The sequence below is a fragment of the Dendrobates tinctorius genome, unplaced genomic scaffold (assembly GCF_039654945.1).
Source record: "Dendrobates tinctorius isolate UK_male_01 unplaced genomic scaffold, ASM3965494v1 ptg000134l, whole genome shotgun sequence".
In the NCBI taxonomy this organism is placed as follows: domain Eukaryota; kingdom Metazoa; phylum Chordata; class Amphibia; order Anura; family Dendrobatidae; genus Dendrobates; species Dendrobates tinctorius.
In genome coordinates, this window is record NW_027361802.1 from 21,447,398 (window position 1) to 21,469,780 (window position 22,383).

General features: G+C 41.3%; 1 protein-coding gene across 3 annotated transcripts in view; it reads left to right on the forward strand.

Moving 5' to 3' along the window:
* The window catches only part of PCSK5 (proprotein convertase subtilisin/kexin type 5), an 810,488-nt gene that overhangs the window by 404,211 nt on the left and 383,894 nt on the right, over positions 1-22,383 (forward strand). For all 3 annotated transcript variants that reach the window (XM_073543784.1, XM_073543785.1, XM_073543786.1), the window contains exon 10: positions 1,680-1,783. In XM_073543784.1, the coding sequence (XP_073399885.1) occupies positions 1,680-1,783 (104 nt within the window). The remainder of the gene's footprint in view (positions 1-1,679; positions 1,784-22,383) is intronic.

A 22,383-nucleotide genomic window follows, 5' to 3' on the forward strand; every position in this document is an offset into this window, starting at 1 on the left:
TTCTGATAAACCCTGTATGGATAATTATACGCACTGCTCTATAGATGGGAGGCGCCGGACCGCGACACCCATCGGACCGGACCGGCCCATCCCCCGGGTGAGTATAATATAACTTGTTTTCTTATCTTTCAGGTTACCTCGGGGGCTTATCTACAGCATTACAGAATGCTGTAGATAAGCCTCTGATGGCGGTGGCCGCATCTCATATCGGAAAAATGACGTGACAGATTCCCTTTAATTCTGGTTTAAGAAAGCTGCCATGTTTGCATTACACATGTAACTACCATTTTTATTTAACACTCGCTTGTTCTTCAGCAAACACTATAACACTCATACACGCTAAGAACAACTACAAGCCTATGGACATGTTGTCCTACAATTTTCAACCAGGCTTTCTGTTTCGACAGCAGAGAACCGCCAATGTTTCCATGTGGAAGTTATTTACTTAGACAGAACAGGTCTTTCTGTGAATTAAAAGTGCAGTCCAGTCTAGATTAATGACATGAATTGGCTGATGGAGTAGCAATCTATTAATCTTTTTAAGCTAAACCTTTAACTTTTCCTGTTTCATAAGGAAGCTATCAAAATCCAGTTAATCATTTCAGTTTGAGACATTAACAGTTCTGCGTGACCATAGATCAGCTTATTTAGTAATGGTTTGTTTCTGTAAACATATAAATCACTCTCTCCCTCTGATTAATTATGCCATGTCTTATGTGACTGGGGGCATCTCATTTCTTATTAGCAGTGTATACGTTGGCTACATGTGTATGAACACTAGATTGTAAGTATTAGAATTACAGTGAATCACAATGTAGATTATTTGTATCTACATGACCATTTTTGTAGGTTTATCTGTAGTGACATATTACGGCACTGTTCTCCAACCAGTGGTTTTGGAGTTCAATGTTGGTCCAACAATTTCTTTTATATGGCCCCTTAGCTGTTGACAATTAGCCATATTGGTGGTGATTCATCAAAGTGATTACATCAGAATTCTGGCATAAATTGCTTTGAAAAGTGAAAACATCTTGCATCGTTTTGTATTGTCTAGTTTACCCAGCTTTGCCAGAATGGGGGCTAAATGCCACAGACCACCTAATTCATGATGAGCTATAGGATTCCTTATGGTGGAATTCCTATTCCAGTACTTGACTGGACTAAGATTTTTGGTGAGGCATGTGTAGGCATTTAACGCTCCTGATTCATTAACTGTTGTGTGCCCCTTATGAACAAGGAACATCTGACATCTCCTCATCAAGACCGGTGTTATTCACGGCGGTCTTGATTAGTCTGTACCTATGTACCAACACCATCAGGGATAATGTTCTGAATATCATCACCAAGCTAAGAAACAATCCAGTGGTTTATAGAACCTTAGTCAGACAACTGATATCAACTTCTCTGCCACTTTCAAAACTTTGTTGCTTTTATTTGTAACCATTTTTCCCTATGCACCAAAAAGGGTTTATGATATTTCAATAACGTGTACTATTTTCCAGAATGTGCATCAATGTTTCTTATTGTAGCTCATTTCAATTGGCCTCAGTGGAAACCTATATTTCTAACATCGGACAACTCCTTTCATGTGTTCAGCACTATCAGTTACAGTATATTTTAATATATCTGTAGTTTGGTATATTACTAAATTGCTATCCCCTGTGATATTTTTCTTACAGTCCATTCTTAACATGGAGAGATGTACAGCATATAATTGTCCGGACGTCTCGCCAAAGACACCTAAATGCACCTGATTGGAAAACAAATGCTGCAGGCCACAAAGGTAAGTTATTCATATTTCTACTGTTATTTTTATTTACTATATGTTGCATCGAGGCTCGGACTGGCCCATAGGGGAACAGGGGAATCCCCCGGTGGGCCCCTGTGCAGACATGGGCCCCCAACCCCACTGTAATGGGGATACTTGGCATAATTCACATGTTTTACTCTGTACACAAAAAAAGCTGCATGTCATCATTCATTAACCAAACCACGTAGTTTATTATTATATAGAGATATAGGAAAATTTGTGAATGAGGGTAGTGGAATATTTGTATGCAGGTGAAAAGTCAATGTTACTGGCAGGTCCTTGGTCTAATGCTATTTCCACATGTAAAATTAAAATAATGAAAAAACATCAATCTATAAAGGTCAAGCAGTTAAAAATTCTTATGGCACATAGTCAGTGCACAAGACCTATAACCACCATGTTATTCAATCAAAATGTGTGCTGTACAGCTTTATCAAGCCACAAGTAGTGCTGCACTTTGTAGTTTTCACATAAATCAAGCATTAAATCATCAGAATTGTGATTACTCATCATCAAAGTGATGAGATAAGGAAAAAGTAGGTTAAAAGCTTAGTGGTTAGCACTGGGGTCCTCGGAACAAATCCTAGCAAGAACAACAATTGCAAGGAGTTTGTATGTTCTTCCCGTGTTTGTGTGGGTTTCCTCCGGGTTCTCCGGTTTCCTCCCACACTACAAAGACATACTGATAGGGAATTTAGATTGTGAGCCCCATCAGGGACAGTGTCCAATAATGTCTGTAAAGCGCTGTGGAATTAATGGCGCTATATAAGTAAAATAATAAAATAATAAATATACTTACCAAGAATCATGATTGTATATAATGAAATCTAGTGAACTGAAATCTTGAGGGAATACAACAAATCTCATAACAGATGACACAGTCATTCAAAAAATGTCTTTTGTGTATGAGAAGCAAGTCGGAGAACCATACACAGTGCATCTTCAAGTAATTCAGTTCATGGTGGTAGAATAAATGGCAGAGCATGATATTGGTACTGAGATGTGTTAATGTTTTTTAATATTTTCTTTTCATGATTTCTTTTTATGTTTTTTCTTTTTTTGTCCTTTTTTGCGATATATGTGTGCATGTAAATAAATTATGTATGGTGGTACCATCATTATGATAATTATGTTACTTTCTCTCCTGACATATATCACACCCCCTATTATGAGTGATATAATGTGTACCGGGATACAAGGATAAATATGATCTGTAACATTATTGTCATTCCTTTGCTAATGTTTTAGGCCGCCCTAGGAGGAGCATGCGCTGTGTGCGCGCCTGCCATGCCATGAAAGGCATCCACACGATGTTTGCGCTCGTCGGGTCTCCATGGCAACATGGACGCTATGACGCGCGTCGACTTCCGGGATGGCCGGAAATGACGCGGCGGGGACATCGCATCCACCGCGCATGCGACGCCATGATGGCCGCGCACACCGGGCATTATCTGATTTATGCCAGTATAAAAGGCCCTTGGCCCATAACATAGGAAACACATCCCCCCGCGGAAGCCCTTTGAGCGAAACGCGTCGGGGCGGAGCCAGCACCACTCGACCTCCCCACATGGGTAAGATATGCTAGCTTTGTGCATTCACACCGCCAGTGTGATCTGTTGGGCATAGTTGTAAATCATAGGACGGACAGGGCGTTTTTGCCTTTTCTGGCAGGTGTTAGTAATGTGTATAGGGAATTTTTTCCCAGTTGCTTTGACAGGATATGATGTTTATACACCACCTCTGTGAGATTTTGGCATTTAAACACACAGGCACTTTATTATAAGGCACTAGCATATAGCCGTGTATTTTTATGTCCTGCGCTAGACCCTGCTCTCTGGTCACAAGTTCTGTGCGGTGTTGTGTTGTACATTGTGTTGGATCGTTCTGCTGTTTGGTCTCCCACCTTATATATACTCACTTGTTTTGTATTTATATGTGATTTTATATATCAATAATAAAATTAATTATACAATTTTTTGCACAAAAAAACTGTTTTGTGTGATGATTTTTTGAAAGAGTATCTCTAGAAACTGGGCATTTTTTTGAACTCATAAAAGCTTTTTGTAGGTGTTGTTCAGTTCATGGTGGTAGAATAAATGGCAGAGCATGATATATACCACTTCTGGAACCAGCCAGATATACTGCCTAAGAAGATAAACCATATGACAACCTTCACATTAAAGCAGTCACAGATCAATCTGACAAGCACAATTCTGACTAATTGGTACCAGATACTGTGTTTCCCCATACTTTCGGTGTGAGTGATCTTTTACTATGAATATCACAGCTCTCCTGGAAAATCAAACGCATCTGTCAACACCTAAAGAAATAAAAGCTGTTATATTCAGATAAAGTAAATAGCTTATATCATTGCAGTGTTGTATTTGGAGATGCCCCTGCAGAACTGCAATGTCTATAATTTTAACCCCTTTCTGACCTCGGACGCTATAGTACGTCCGAGGTCAGATCCCCCACTTTGATGAGGGCTCTGGCGGTGAGCCCGCATCATAGCTAGGACATGTCAGCTGTTTTGAAGGCCGGAAATACGCACATCGCCGACCCCGTCACATGATTGGGGGTCAGCGATGCATTGGCACAACAACCAGAGGTCTCCTTGAGCCCTCTATCGTTGTTGATGCCGGATTGCTATGAGCGTCACCCTGAGCATCGCTTCTATGTAGCAGAGCCAATCAAGCTATGGCAGCTTCTAGCCTCCTATGGAGACTATTGAAGCATGCCAAAATTTAAAAAAAAAAATGTTTTTTAACATATGAAAAAAATTAAAAAATATAAAAGTTTAAATCGCCTTCCTTTCACCCCATTCAAAATAAAGCAATAATAAAAAACTAAGCATACACATATTAGGTATCAGCGTGTTCAGAATCACCCAATCTATCAATGAAAATCAGGATTAACCCGATCGCTAAATGGCGTAGTGAGAAAAAAATCAAAATGCCAGAATTACGTTTTTTTTTGTCGCCGCGACATTGCATTAAAATGCAATAATGGACGATCAAAAGATCTTATCTGCACATAGATGGTATCCTTAGAAATGTCAGTTTGGCATGCGAAAAATAAGCCCTTACCCAACCCTAGATCACGAAAAATGGAGCCGCTACGGGTATCGGAAAATGGCGCAATTTTTTTTTTTTAGCAAACTTTGGAATTTTTTTTTCACCACTTAGATAAAAAAAGAACCTAGACATGCTTGGTGTCTATGAACTCGTGATGACCTGGAGAATCATAATCGCAGGTCAGTTTTAACATTTATTCGACCTAGCAAAAAAGCCAAACAAAAAACAAGTGTGGGATTGCACTTTTTTTTGCAATTTCACCGCACTTGGAATTTTTTTCCCGTTTTCGAGTACACGACATGCTGAAACCAATGATGTCTTTCAAAAGTACAACTCGTCCCACAAAAAATAAGCCCTCACATGGCCATATTGACGGAAAAATATAAAAGTTATGGCTCTGGGAAGAAGGGGAGCGAAAAACGAAAACACAAAACCGAAAAAAGCTGGGGTCATGAAGGGGTTAACCATCTATGACCTTCATGTGGATCTGTCACCAGTCCATAAGTGGTTAGTTTTTGCTCTTTTTTAATTCCCATTGTTCCCCTGAGTATTCTGGGTTTGTTCTTCTTTTAAATCTGTTCCAAAGATATGGACCTTTTTTAGTGCTAATTCTTAGAGATTTTACCAAAGGGACGATTCTCACATTGTAATTATGCAAAGCAAATCCATCCCCAGACTCATCCCCATCACCAGAGCAATGACCTCTTGGTAAAGGTCATAAAAATTAGCACTAAATGCAAAGGCCGACATCTCTGGAACAATATGGCAAACTTAAAAATAAATAAAAAAATGGAATCCTCAGGGGAGAAACGTTAATAAAATAAGAGCAGAAACTGGCCTCTTTTGACCTGATAGCAGGTTCTTGCTAACTGCCAAAGGCACTGTGCTGCCCTGCATGCTTTGCCTAAGGAAATGTATAAAAGCCTTAAATGCCAATCTTCAACGGGTGCACAACATTTCAGCTCTACAAGAGCCTTTCGTAAGTTCTAATGTGGACATGAATATATATGTATATATTTATATATGTATGGGTTATAGATTAGATAGTTTCATAATTTTTAAGGTTGAAGGTAGACGTAAGTCCCTCGAGTTCAACCTATAACCTAATGTGTTTCACAGAAAAAATAAAACCCCATGAGACAGATGTTACCGTAATTGCGCCGTATTAGGGGGAATATTCCTTCCCAACTCCACATACGGCAATCAGCTTAGTTCCCTTGATCAATGTCCCATCATAGAATCTAGTGTCCATAACCTGTAATATTATAGTTTTCAAGTAAGGCAACACGACCCTTCTTGTACTTTTGTAGTGAATGAACCATTACAACATCGTGTGTGTGTATATATGTAAATTTTTTCCTCTTGAATTTCGTTGGATTATATACGCTAAAGGAATAACTCTAACATGCATCCCACTATATAGTTACTCAGTAGGAAAGGCACAGTTCCCAGACACTTATCGTACACACTGGGTACCCACAAAAGCATGGCCAGGATTCAGATTCACGCTTGGTCTTCAAAATTGACATTTATAACTGCGGATAAATGTCCAAATTTGTATGCATTTACCCCTTACTAGCCAGCCAGCTAGCGTAATGTAATGGTAGCCGCATGCTCTGTGCATGAAGGCAGCCACACACTAAGGCCACATTCACATGTTCGGTATTCAGTCAGTATTTTACCTCAGTATGTGTAAGCCAAAACCAGGAGTGGGACAATCAGAGGAAAAGTATAATAGAAACACGTCACCACTTCTGGATTTGTCACACATACTGAGGTAAAATACTGATTGAATGCTGAACGTGTGAATGTGGCCTTACAGTCAATGTTAGGCCACAGTCACACCTTTAGTATTTGGTCAGTATTTTACCTCTGTATGTGTAAACGAAAACCAGGAGAGGGACAATCAGATGAAAAGTATACTAGAAACACGTCACCACTTCTGGATTTGTCACACATACTGAGGTAAAATACTGATTGAATGCTGAATGTGTGAATGTGGCATTACAGTCAGTGTTAGGCCACAGTCACACCTTTAGTATTTGGTCAGTATTTTACCTCAGTATGTGTAAACGAAAACCAGGAGTGGGACAATCAGAGGAAAAGTATAATAGAAACACGTCACCACTTCTGGATTTATCACCAACTAATGGTTCTGGCTTAAAGATACTAAAGCAACATACTGACCAAATACTGAACGTGGCAATACATATCAGCCAGTGTGTATTCTTGATCATTGGGGTGCATTGATGTAGTTTATTTGCAGAGTGGGTACTTAGATTAGTGTTTCTGAATGTTTCTAATATATGTCATGCAGTAAGAACAGTACATATCCCTGGACATACAGTAGTAATGGCTTTTTATTTTATGACTAAAGAGCTTTTCTTCTAAAATGGATAAAACTCTGTTAAGTAAAGTTGTTTATGTCCCAACAATACAGTAAGCAAATGAATTCTTTAATTATAATTATAAATGTCATGCAGTTTTAGGATTTCTTTGATTGCGCACACACAAAAAAGCAAAGTTTTTATTGCATCTTCAGTATAATTTTAGCTGTGGAGATGTAAAACAATATTATGTTTATTGTGCTCTAAAGATTTTTTTATTAGATAAAATGTAACATCATGAATTGCTGAATATATATTGTATGAGAACGAGCTTGTGGCAGTTGGATCTTACATAGTAGTGACGTATCCATTGTAGTGATACAAGCTGGCACGGTGTGCTCATATTTTCCAGGATGGCATTTATTGGGGATTATATGTCTAGTCAATATTATTTAGTATCAGAATAACAACCCTAAACTACATAGGGTCAAAATATTTTTTAAAGAAAACCAGAAACTTACAAAATGAAAATTATCACACTGAATGAGTGAAGACATTGGTCCTCCATACACATTAGATAGCTGTCAGTCAAAAACTGCTTGGGTGACAGCTATCTCTCCTAAATCTTCCGTATAAATATAAACCGGAATGCTCAGTGCGGGAAAGTGTCCCTGTGTTCTATATGACAGGGCTGTCAGAACAAAAGGATCAGCCATTAAACCCTGACATGCCTTTATGCGATTATCTGTCAGAGGAGAGTTGGGAGGGTCCCATACACATTCACAAGATCGAAGCGACATTGGCAGGTTTGGCCGACTAATGTATATGAAGGCCTTTTCACATGGTGGATAACAGTTTGATAGGATAAACATGGTGACATAAGAAGCCCAGCAACTTGATTGTCCTGGTATACTTTGTCATTGTTTGTTTGCGCCCTATAAGTACAATTTGGAGCTTTATCTGTAATAATGTAGGATGCATGTAAGTCACCAATTGCCCAAAAACTGCATAGAACACATCAAACTTTTTCCATATTTCTTTTTTTCCAAAGATAGCTTATATTTCCATCATTAAATTTTATAAATGGAGTCAGTTCATATTCACCACAGTGTGATAAATCCACAAAATCTGGTGTAGACAATCTGTTTACTCCAAAGAGCAAGTGTACAAGCACTGCTTGACAGTTAGTAGGTCCGCTGGACCGCATCTGTGCTGACGTTTCGAGTGTCCTCACCCTTTCTCAAGTAGGACATTACAAGTGCATTAGCTTGGTCAGTCAAGTGGTTTGTCTGATGTGATCCAGTACAAACAGTTTGCAATTTAGACTTACAGAATTGTCAGCAGGATTGGTCTGTGACCACTCTGATCTAGCACAGATCAGCGCCAGGCAGATCAGGCAGGTAGTTAGCAAAAAACATCTAAAGTCCTGGATAAACCGATGATGAATGGTTGATTAACAGTTACTAATTGGCTAGTGTTAAACCAACCCTAAAGCCCCCGTCACACATAGCGATCTTGCTAGTGAGATCGCTGCTGAGTCACAATTTTTGTGACGCAACAGCGAGAGCACTGTGTGTGACACTGACCAGAGACCGCCCCTCCTGCCGGTATTGCTGATCGTTGTTGGAATGCCCTGGACATTTCTTTGATCGCTGGTCTCCCTCTGGCCAGCACGCATCGCTGCGTGTGACAGGCGGGAGACCAGCGATCAGCTTGCTGGTAACTAAGGTAAACATCAGGTTTCTAAGCAGCGTGCGTCGCTTAGAAACCCGATGTGTACCTTAGTTACCAGCGCGCTGATGCAGGGAGCTGGTAACCAAGGTACACATCGGGTTTCTAAGTGAAGCGCGCTGCTTAGAAACCTGATGTGTACCTTAGTTACCAGCTCCCTGCATCAGGCGCTGGCAACTAACGTGCACAGCGACGCCGGGCGCTCGGCATCGCTGGTGCTGATCGCTGGTGAAGCTGTCTGTTTGACACCTCACCAGCGATCATGTAGCGACTCACCAGCGATCCTGATAAGTTGATATCGTTGTCGGGATCGCTGGTGAGTCGCTATGTGTGACGGGGCCCTAAGGCCAGTTATCTGGAAACATCTACGTGCTTGGAAATTGGCAGTCGTTTACCAACCTGTTTAGATAGCCTGACCACACTTCCCATGCAGATAGACAATCAGTAATAGATCGTTCTATGCTCACAAGCTTTTATTGTTTTTGGAATAACATGTCCTCTTAAACAGAACGATTTGCTGCTGAGAATAATAATTTTTAACCCATTTCCGACATGTGGGTCTGTTTGGTGCATACTTCGGCGCTGTTAAATAGTTAAATGCCGCTGTTAATCACTGACAGCTGCATTTAACTTGTGCTTCCTGTAAGCGCGTCACTAATCCCGCCCATCGGTGACGGGTCACTGCCGACTTCGGCGCTCAAAGCAAGTGAGCATTTCTGCTACACACAGGCGATCTGATCATTGCCTGTATGAAGCACATGCGATCAGAAGATCACAGCTTCTAGTCTACCATGGAGACTATGGAATCATGCAAAAAGTAAAAAAAAGTTTATAAAAGTATAAAAAAAATAAAAAAATATAAAGGTTCAAATCACCCCCCTTTCCCACCATTCAAAATAAAACAATAAAAAGTAATTAAACATACACATATTTGGTATCGCCGCATTCAGAATCGCCTGATCTATCAATAAAAAAAGGATTAACCTGATCGCTAAACAGCGTAACCAGAAAAAATTAAAAACGCCAGAATTACGTATTTTTGGTCGCTGCTACATTGCAATAAAATGCAATAAAGGCTGATCAAAAGATCGTATCTACACCAAAATGGTATCAATAGAAACATCAGCTTGGCGTGCAAAACATAAGCCCTCACCCAACCCGAGATCACAAAAAATGGAGACACTACGGGAAAATGGCCCTTTTTTTTTTACAACGTTTGGACATGTTTGGTGTCTATTAACTCATAATGACCTGAAGAATCATAATGGCAGGTCAGTTTTAGCACTTAGTGAACATGGTTAAAAAAACAACTCTGGGATTGCACTTTTTTTGCAATTTCACCACACATGGAAATATTTTCCCGTTTTCTGGTACACGGTATGTTAAAACAAATGGTGTCTTTAAAAAGCACAACTTTTCCTACAAAGAAACAAGCCCTGACATGGCCATATTGACCAAAAAATAAAAAAGTTATGGCTCTGGGAAGAAGGGGAGCAAAAAACGGAAATTCAAAAACTGAATTACCTCTAGTCATTAAGGGGTTAAGGAAGTTTAAAAATAATTTTGCCCTCCGAATGAGTGTTTTCATGATAATCAGATACAGTAACGATAGATTATAAATGTCCCTTCTGCTAAAGTCCTTAGAAATGTGACAAAGGCCTGAGTAATCTGACATATAATAGTTGCTATGGACTTTCACCCTATTAAAAATACTACCCATGGTATAATGGTACTGTACTACCAGTAAAGAAGGGGAGAATGGAAAATAAAAAACATATCAACCATATAGAGAGAGGAGGAGGGACACAAGACAGTAGTCCAATACTGTAACTCATCATGTTACACAATTCCACCCGCTTTAGAGGTGGTAATGGGCCCCCTTATCTGTTGGGCTCCTGTGCAGCTGCATAGGTTGCATCCATGTTATTTTTTGCTCCTTGATATAGGGGCTAATGCTAAATTATTGTACATAGGAGAATAAATATATAGCCAAAGAACTGAAAAATGTAAAGATAAAGAGAATATACAATACATTGTGGGAAACAGCTGTGCATCAGATAAGATAATGGAAGAACACAGCAGTATGACTTCAATGTTGGTATGGGGTCGAGACAAGGTGTTTAGAGCCCAGCTAGGATTTTGCACTGTGGTCAAAATAGTCACTAAAATGTATTTTCATTAAATGCCTGCATAGTTTCCAAATGAAACAAAAAAAAAAAATACTTACATTTGTTGCATGATTGATGCCTACACAGAGGGGTTTTCTTCTAACAGGTGAAAAGTAAGTGTTTATCATTAAGATATTATTTAGGACTTCTTCCTCATGTGAAGTAATGTCATGCAGTGACTGCCCTAGGCAATTTTTCTGCTTGATAACATTCACGAAAGGTATGAAGCTATAAGTGGAGCAGGCTGTATCTATCATACCATCGGATAGTGCCTCACAGGCATATCTACAGGAGCTGAGTAAGAGGCGCTAACATACCCCCTGTGATGAAGGCTACATTTTACCTTTCCCAGCCTCAGGTTTCTTCACCCAGCAGCACTGTTTTTGAAGCCTATGCTTGAAACATAAAGCAGACATTATCCCCGTGGTTCTCTAGCTATAAACTATGCAACCAGAGAGATACTAGGGAATTAATTACATAATAATAATAATAATAATAATAATCTTTATTTATATAGCGCCAACATATTCCGCAGCGCTTTACAGTTGAACAGTTTCAAACACAACAGTCATAAGTAACAACGTTAACAATACAATAATTAAAGCGAAATAAGACGACCCTGCTTGTGGAGCTTACAATCTACAATGAGGTGGGGGAGATACAAAGCATAGGTTTGTATTTACAATGATGTATTTACAATGACGGTCCAGCCATCTTCAGGGGGTGGGGGTTAGATGGAGATAGTGAATGGGCTACACACACACAAACATAACATGACTTTGATTACTGAATGTGATAGGCCGCTCTGAACAAATGCGTTTTGAGCGAGCGCCTAAAACTATGCAAATTGTGGATGATCCTAATATCTTGGGGTAGAGCATTCCAGAGGATTGGCGCAGCACGGGAGAAGTCTTGGAGTCGGGAGTGGGAGGTACGGATTAGGGCAGAGGTTAGTCGAAAGTCATTTGCAGAGCGCAGCGGTCGGTTAGGCCGATAGACAGAAATGAGGGAGGAGATGTAAGGGGGTGCCGCACTGTGGAGAGCTTTGTGGGTGAGAACAAGTACTTTGAATTGTACCCTGTAATGAATTGGCAGCCAGTGTAACGACTGGCGAAGAGCGGACGCGTCTGAGTAACGATTAGCCAGATGGACAACCCTGGCTGCTGCATTAAGGATAGACTGGAGAGGGGAGAGTCGAGTGAGAGGGAGGCCAATTAATAGAGCATTACAGTAGTCCAGGCGGGAGTGGATCAGGGCGACAGTGAGAGTTTTTGTTGTTTCCATGGTGAGAAAAGGGCGGATTCTAGAGATGTTCTTTAGGTGTAAGCGGCATGAGCGGGCAAGAGATTGTATATGGGAGGTGAAGGAGAGATCGGAGTCGAACATAACACCCAGACAGCGTGCCTGCTGTTGGGGTGTTATTATGGTGCCACCCACAGAGAGGGAAATGTCAGATTTAGGGAGGTTAGTAGATGGTGGGAGCAGAAGAAGTTCAGTTTTGGAGAGGTTGAGTTTCAGATAGAGAGCAGACATGATGTTGGAGACTGCAGACAGACAGTCAGTGGCGTTCTGTAGTACAGCGGAGGTAAGGTCAGGGGATGATGTGTACAGTTGTGTGTCATCAGCATAAAGATGGTACTGAAAGCCAAATCTGCTGATGGTCTGTCCAATTGGGGCCGTATAGAGAGAGAAGAGAAGGGGGCCAAGGACTGAGCCCTGAGGTACCCCAACAGTGAGAGGAAGAGGAGATGAAGTGGAGCCAGAAAACAGAACACTGAAGGAGCGGTCGGAAAGATAGGAGGAGAACCAGGAAAGAGCAGTGTCCTTAATGCCTAGTGACTGGAGCCTAGAGAGTAGGAGAGGATGGTCAACCGTGTCGAAAGCTGCAGAAAGGCCGAGAAGAATGAGCAGAGAGTGGTCACCATTACGTTTTGCTGTCAGAAGGTCATTGGTCACTTTGATGAGTGTAGTTTCTGTCGAATGTAGGGGGCGGAAACCGGACTGTGAAGGGTCTAGGAGGGAGTGAGTGGAGAGGTAACGGGTAAGGCGTGAGTATATCAGGTGCTCCAAGAGTTTAGAGATGAAGGGGAGATTGGAGACTGGTCTGTAGTTGTTTGTGCAGGATGGGTCGAGGGTGGGTTTCTTTAGTAATGAAGTAATGATAGAGTGTTTGAAGGAGGAGGGGAAAATGCCAGAGGAGAGGGAGAGATTAAAGATTGTAGTTAGGTGAGTTGTGACGACTGGGGAGAGAGACTGGAGGAGATGTGAGGGAATGGGGTCGGTTGTGCATGTAGTCGGACGAGAAGAGGAGAGGAGCCTGGAGACTTCTTCTTCTGTGATGGGATCGAATGTGGAGAGTGAGCCAGGGGGAATGCAGGGAGGGATGGGAGTCACTGAATTTGGTGATTGGGAGCGCATTTCCTGACGGATATTGTCTATTTTCTCTATAAAGTGGGAGGCAAGGTCATCAGCGCAAATATCTGTGATAGGGGCTTGTGCTTTTGGCCTGAGGAGGGAGTGAAAGGTGTCAAAAAGTTTCTTGGGGTTGTTGGATAGTGAGGAGATCAGGGTGGTGAAGTAGGTCTGTTTGGCGAGGTGAAGGGCAGAGTTATATGTCCTTAACATAAATTTGAAGTGTATGAAGTCTTCTGGTGTGCATGTTTTCCTCCATAAGTGTTCAGCACACCTAGAGCATCGCTGGAGAAATCGGGTTTGCGATGTGAGCCAGGGCTGTTTCACTCTGTGTTTGGAGGTTCTGAGGGTGAGGGGAGCTACTTGGTCAAGGGTGCTTCTAAGAGTGTCATTGAAGTGATGTACAGCCAGATCAGGACAGGACAAAGAAGAGATTGGGGACAGTGATGAGTGTAGGGAGTCTGAAAGTGTATGAGGGTTAATGGCTTGTAGATTTCTGACTGAATGGTAGGTAGGAGGGTGCTGGGGTGAGCGAGGATTTGTGAGTGTAAAAGAGAGAATGTTGTGGTCAGAGAGGGGAAGCGGTGAGTTATCTATGTAGGAGATTGAGCAGAGCCGGGCGAAAACCAGGTCCAGGGTGTTACCGTCTTTGTGTGTTTCAGAGGTTGAGAGCTGAGAGAGGCCTAGAGAAGAGGTTAGTGATAGAAGCTGGGATGCAGATGTGGAAGTGGGGCTGTTAATGGGGATGTTGAAGTCTCCCAGGATAAGGGTTGGTAGTTCTGAGGACATGAAGTGCGGCAGCCAGGCAGAGAAATGGTCCAGGAAGTGGGTGGGTGAGCCTGGGGGCCGGTATATGACCGCTACTCTGAGGGAGAGGGGACGAAAGAGCCTGATGGTGTGGACTTCAAAAGAAGGGAATGAGAGTGATGGAACTGGGGGGATGACCTGGAAAGTGCATTGTGGGGACAGGAGTATGCCGACTCCACCACCAGGTCTGTTTGTCGGTCTCGGGGAATGGGAGAATTGTAAGCCACCATGGGAAATGGCAGCAGGAGAGACAGTGTCAGAATCCTGAATCCAGGTTTCCGTGAGGGCCAATTACATATTTTTATGCTATTACTGTTAAGGCATGATTTGCAAATGGATGGTGGGCATCTATTGAAAGTGTCTCTTGGGGCGACATGGGTATCCTTGACACTTTCCAATAGGACTTAAAGGGAATCTGTCACCCTTTTTTGAGATATCATATAATGATATCATTCAATTGTGTGTCATATAAGGATTCTCTTAGTACTTTTGCTTCCCCCTGACCCCGCACCTTTCATGCATAAATACCTTGTTTATATCGGTTCAGATGTATGTAAACTGCCGCTGTCCGGTCCGCTGGGCGGGGCTTATCCACCTGCTCCCCCCTCCTTGTCTTGCTCTATGCATTTCTTCTTGTGTAGAGCAAGACAGGGAGGGGGAGCAGTTGAATAAGCCCCGCCCAGCGGACCGGACAGCGGCAGTTTACATACATCTGAACCGATATAAAAAGGCATTTATGCATGAAAGGTGCGTTGTCAGGGGGAAGCAAAAGTACTAAGAGAATCCTTATGTGACACACAATTGAATGATATCATTATATGATATCTCAAAAAAGGGTGACAGATTCCCTTTAAAAGTGTCTAAACATTTCTCATGTATACTTACTATTCCTGGTGTCCACCATTTGTCTCCTGCTGCCACCACCTCTCAGATTGGCATCCTGCTTTAAGTTGGCCAACACTGTGACATTGGTAAGTCTAAAACACATCAGGGAAAGGCAGAGGAGGTGCAGTTTAGACTTACTAATGCAATCTTGGAAGCAGGAGGAAAGGAATGACGATTTGAGTGAAGGAGAGCAAACAGAGGATATTATTAAGTAGGGTGACTATACATGAGGACTATCTAGAAAAGGGTACTAGGATTTGAAAAGAATGCAGACTTCATTACAATTATGTCATATCCAATTGTACTGAGTATTTTTGCAACTCCTATAAAAATTACAGACAAAGATGATGTCTGGGCCTCACCATGTGTCGTAAGAGTCCAAATTAAAATTAATATTATTATTATTATTATTATGTTGTAAAACAAAAAATTGTTGTAGCCATTGAAAGGATTGTTCAGCTTTACCACACCAGCAACTATGGGGAACCTCACAGATAAGGCCAGCTTCACAGTTTGAGAAGCACTGCCGTAGACTACAGAGCGGCATCGTGCATGTAAGGCCACGTTCACACATTCAGTATTTTTTCAATATTTCACGTCAGTATTTGTAAGCCAAAATCAGTAGTGGAACAATCAGAGGAAAAGTATAATGGAAACACGTCACCACTTCTGTATTTATCACCCACTCCTGGTTTCAGATCTGTAAAATGTATTCAGTGGCGACGGATTTTACCATCACTGAGCCAGGAGATGACAGTTGGTGCTATTAAAATGTTATGGTAAGAGTAGCAGCTCAAGGCCAAAACAGACATCAACAGGTATAATTCTCCATAGAACTTTGAGCACCAACTTCAGCTCCTATCTCTGTAAAGAGAAAATCTGTATTCACTGAAGACAGATTTTACCTGTGAATTGAGAATTTTGAGAATGAAAGTTCCATCCAGGAACTGAAAGAAGCAGTTTTCTGTAACAGGATATATTACAAAGTGTCTTATTTGCACCTGTTTTATTAAAAAGAAAAAAAAAAACAGTCCCTCGTACATGTAGACTTGGTCTAGGGTAGGATCCTCCTAAATGAGGTCACTGTTTACATTTAAAACAATTTTTTCCACTTACTAAATCATTTTGCAAAGGCTAGGGAAATAAACACAAGTGGATAGAACAATACATATCACTGCATATGTCCAGTTACATTTTATTTATTTGCCAGTCACTCTCTCGTTGCCCTCATTCGACAGTCATAGTTTTTCCTAACAAAACACAAAACAAATATCCTGGAATAAAAAATGTCCCACAAGGGTTGCCTTGACGTGGCGGCATGGCTTCTACATTATTTTGATCAAAATTATGTTAACTAAATACCCTTATTATTACTATTATTACTACCTTCATGCTATTTTTGCAATATATTTTTTACTTTTTTATTCCAGGATATTTGTTTTGTGTTTTGTTTTTGGTTTTCTCTGTGTAAAGGTCATGTGTTCGTATGCAATTACAATTTGCATGCACATTAATTTACTTTTTCTGCTCAGACCCAGTTTCTCATAGTTTTTCCTAAGTCTAGAAAACACGACCATGGAAAGGCAGTGTATGGTGACTAGTGTTGAGCATTCCGATACCGCAAGTATCGGGTATCGGCCGATACTTGCTGTATCGGAATTCCGATACCGACATCCGATATTTTTTCAATATCGGGCATCGGAATCGGAAGTTCAAAGTTGATTGACAGCCGAAATGACGTCATCATGATGCGCGGTGTGTGCGCATCATGATGCGCCGTCATTTCGGGCCTTCCGGGGGTCTCTGCCGGCCTGCCGGGGGGCTGTGTGGACTGCCCGGGGTCTGTACCGGCCTGCCGGGGGGCTGTGCCGGCCTGCCGGTGGTCTGTGCACCCTGTGGGGGTCTGTACCGGCCTGCCGGGGGGCTGTGCTGATGTCCGGGGGTCTGTGCAGGCATCGTCCGATGGGACTACAAGTCCCATCTGGCGATGCCTGCTACCATGACAGTGATTGACACATTAGCCAATGATGGGACAGTAGTAGTCCCATCATCCGGCTAATGTGTTAAATGTTTAAAAAAAAAAAAAAAAATACTACATACATACTACATGCATGCTACATACATACTACATGCTACATACATGCCACATATATACTACATGCATGCTACATACATACTACATGCTACATACATACTACATGCTACATACATGCTACATACATACTACATACATACTACATACATACTACATGCATGCTACATACATACTACATGCTACATACATACCACATATATACTACATGCATGCTACATACATACTACATGCTACATACATACTACATATATACTACATGCATGCTACATACATACTACATACATACTACATGCTACATACATACTACATACTACATATATGCATCATACATACTACATGCTACATACATACTACATACATACTACATATATACTACATGCATGCTACATACATACTGCATGCATGCTACATACATACTACATGCATGCTACATACATACTACATGCTACATACATACTACATACATACTACATGCATGCTACATACATACTACATGCTACATATATACTACATACATACTACATATATACTACATGCATGCTACATACATACTACATGCTACATACATACTACATGCATGCTACATACATACTACATGCATGCTACATACATACTACATGCTACATACATACTACATACATACTACATGCATGCTACATACAATACATTCATACAATACATACATAGACATACAGTACATATAACATAGAGTAACATACTTACCAATACTTGTCACATTGTGATCCGAAGCAGTCCACGAGTGTGTCCCATGACGATCTTGGGTAGAGAACTGCAGCATCACTAAATTATCTATAACCTCCAATGCCATTTGTTGTGAGAAAAGCATCCAGCCCTTTTTTAAATGCAGACATAGTGTCTGCCATTACTACCTCTTATGGTAGGTCATTCCACATTCTGACTGCTGTAACTGTAAAGAACCCTTTCCTATTTAGCTTCCAGAATTGTCTTTCTTCCTCGCATAATAAATCTCCCCTTTCCTTGTAAGGTCCTTGGAAGGAATAAGTCACAGGTCAGTCCCATGTATTGGCCACACATGTATTTCTACATATAAATGAGATCTCCTATGCCATACATTATAATTTTGTCCCCACTTTTTAAGCTAAAGCAAGGGTTCTGACATGATGTGAATATAGTTTTAGTGAATACAATATTATTGCGTTCTTATATAGCATTGTATTATATTGCGGCCTGCAGCCCATTAATTGGTCAGAACTGCACTACAGTATTACCACTATTTAATTCAGAGATTTATGCCTAACCCTCTACAAATAGAAGACTTTTGTAAGAAATATGAATAGTTTCATATTGATAAAAAAGCATTAAAGTTCACAGTTGCCAGGGAAACAGAAAACTCCCGTCTCAAGAATCAAAAAGGTTTTGCCGTATGTCATGTACATCATAAGAACACTGCAAAGATTAAACATGAGGCTACAGGGTTCCAGGCTTGTCTTTCCCTGCCAGAACACGGCATCATGATGGAAATGACATCAATAGATTTCGGAAGGTTGGAGGTTTATGCCGGCTGGACCATTGTTAGTGAAGTTAGTATGAGCTAGTTATTCTCAGCCTGCCTGCTTCTGCCCGTCGATTTTGCTGTGTTTTAAATCCATTTGCTGGCTTGTTTATAAGGCGATCCATGCAGATAGATATAGATATAGATTAATACTAAATGCAAGAGCAAGAACTGTCAGACAACATGTGTATTTCAGTGATAGATGCTCAGATGACAGTTGTATGTATGCTATCAGTGCCTACCAAGGAGCATTTTGTAGCATATTCAATAAATGGCATTGACGGAACAGATTGTCATAGCTCAAAACCAGGGAGGTTGGTACAATTAATATTGCAATAGATAAAAAGGGTTATGTAGTTCTTTAAATTTGATAGCCTATCCTGAAGCCCCCCCACCATATGCATTAGACCAATGTCAGCCAAACTCAATGCGTCCAAAGTTGCCTGCGGCTTACCTGTGGAGATGGACATGTGGCGCATCTTTCCAGACCGCAGCATGTCTATTTATGTTGCGGAGACGCTCCGCAAGATGAATGTCACCCATACAATGTATAGGACACGGTGATTCCCCACGATTCAATGAACACATGCGGATTCACCTGCATTCAATAGCTAGCGGACATGTGCTGCTTCCAAAGCGCTGCCGATTCCTGATCGTGTGCATCTACCCTAATTAGGGGGCAGTGGCTGCAGTCACTGCTGCAGCCCCTGCACCCTCCCTGGAATGAAGAGTTATCAGTGATGCTGGTTTCAGAGGCTGGTCTAGTCCCAGCGCGATGTGCATTGTGTGATGTATACAATGATGACGTGCTTTCTCGCCAGCTCGGATCAGCAGTAATGAGCCAGAAACACAGCACATTGTCAGTATTCCTGGCGTGCAGAGTGACATCACTTGAGGGGGCTGTGTTGGGCTCTGTACGCTGGGTACTTTGAAAATGCATTCTGTTGCTCATTACTGCTGATCTGAGCTGACGAGGGAGCGCGCCGGCTTTGTGCATAGCGCGCTGGGACTAGCCCAGCTCCTGAAACGAGTGTCACAGATGACGCTTCATTTAAGGATGGGGGCAAGGGCTGCGGCAGTGACCACAGACTCGGCTGCCTGATGATGCTTCATTTGAGTATCTCAGCATGCATTTGGCTTCATCAAAATGTAAGTGAAAAATTAAATTAAAAAGAAGTTAGTGTAGTTAGGGAAGGATAAAACAGTTTTTTTAATTCAAGTATATTAGAAAATAGTTTAGATTATGGCACTAAGTATAGTGACATGTAAAAGTTTGGGCTCCCCTGTTCAAAATTACTGTTATTGTGAACAGTTCAGCAAGTTGAAGATGGAATGACCTCTAGAAAGCCTAAAGTTAAAGATGACACATTTCCTTTGTATTATAGGCAATATATATATATATATATATATATATATATATTGTCATATTTTACATTTTAAAAATTACAAAAAGAAAAATGGGTTGATAGCACTTTTAATGAACAATGTTAATGATTTTAATTTCCAAACTTTTGTTTATTTTTAATGCCTGGTTGTGATAAAGTAGAGCATGACATTTTATAATGTACAAAAATCCCTTTTTGGTTTGTTACCCTGATTGAATCAGTGAACAATTATAATCATTAAACCTTATTATCAGGCATTATGGTCAAAAGTATGAACTCTTATGTTGTCCTATTCCCTATTCTATAACATAAAAGGTTAAAATTTAGCATGTCCTCTGTTGATTGGTGAGTACAGACCAATGATTTGTAATTCCATATCGCAAGGCATTAATAATCTGTACTCAATAGTATCTTGTCAGATCCTGAAAGGAGCTATGCTCTGGATCACTGTCGAACTTTTCTGTGTAATGCTTTGGTAAGCAATAACAGACAAAGGACCCCCCACAATAATGGATAGAAAACCAGCTACTAGGCAAGGAATATCAATAACAACAGATTATCCAATGGGCGCCACAGGTAATTATAGAATAGACTCTAAGAGGAAGCAAATTACATGAAATGCTTCAGGAGTCTTACTGTACTGTATAGCTAGACTTCCATTGAGAGCAAAGCCATTGGCATAACTTGAAGGTCATCAGCCTCAATGCAAAATCTCCAACAGGATCATCAATTATCACAATTCTTAAATAGTATTGGTCTTCTCATATAGCCAAAAGGACCTTTTGAGCCTTCCTAAAGTCCAGGACCCAAATGCTATTTTACCTGACCGTTTTTGTGCTCTTATCTAGCAATATCTGGGTCGATTTGGCTTTAACCACTTAACGACCACCGATATGTCTTTTAACCGTGGTCGTTAAGGGTACTTAAACCACAGCGGTGTGAATTCACGGCATTGTGGAAAAAGTGTATAGTGCCCCCCAGAGTCGGAATTTCTCCGGGGTCTTGGCTGCCGGGGTCAGCCGAGACCCCAGAGAAAGTGTATAGTGCCCCCCAGAGTCAGAATTTCTCCAGGGTCTTGGCTGCCGGGGTCAGCCGAGACCCCATAGAACATGATTCGGGTTGGTTTTTACCAACCATGGTGTTGCGGTCGCCATTATTAACAGTACCATGGTGACCGCAAAAAAAAGTCAGATTTGCCATTTAATTTCTCTGTCTCTTCTGATGTGATCGCACATCAGAGTAGAGAGAAATAGGGTCCCCGGTACCTCTTGGTGTTCCTGGGTCCTCATGCTTCCCCCCACGGCCACCAGCGCCTTCTTTCGGTAAGAAAGTGGCGGGCACATGCGCAGTGCGCCCGCCGAGATCTGCCGGCCAGCAACAATAGGGAAATTTTTCCTATTGGTTCATTTTGGTCACTGTGATAGGGTCTAAAAAATAGTAAATAACCCCCCATTTTACCACCCCCTTAGTTAGGGACAAATAATAAAATAAAGAAAATATAATTATTTCCATTTTCCCATTGGGTTAGAGTTAGGCTAAAGTGAGTTGGGTTAAAGTTAGGGTTAGGTTTGTGGTTAGGGTTAGGATTAGCATTAAGGGTGTGTTGGGGTTAGGGTTCTGGTTAGGTTTAGGGGTGTGTTGGGGTTAGGGTTATGATTAGGGTTATGGTTAGGGTTGGGATTAGGGTTAGGGGTGTGTTGGGGTTAAGGTTGTGATTAGGGTTATGGTTAGGGTTGTCATTAGGGTTTGGGGTGTGTTGGGGTTAGGGTTGGAGTTAGAATTGGGGGGTTTCCACTGTTTAGGTGCATCAGGGGGTCTCCAAACGTGACATGGTGCCACCATTAATTCCAGACAATTTTGCGTTCAAAAAGTCAAACGATGCTCCCTCCCTTCTGAGCTCTGCTGTGCTCCCAAACAGTGGTTTACCCCCACATATGGGGCATCAGCGTACTTAGGACAAACTGGACAACAACTTTTGGGGTCCAATTCCTCCTATTACCCTTGTGAAAATAAAAAATTGCGAGCTAAAAATCATTTTTGAGGAAAAAAAATGATTTTTTATTTTCACATCTCTGCGTTATAAACTTCTGTGAAGCACTTGGGGGTTCAAAGTGGTCACTACACATCTAGATAAGTTCCTTAAGGGTTATAGTTT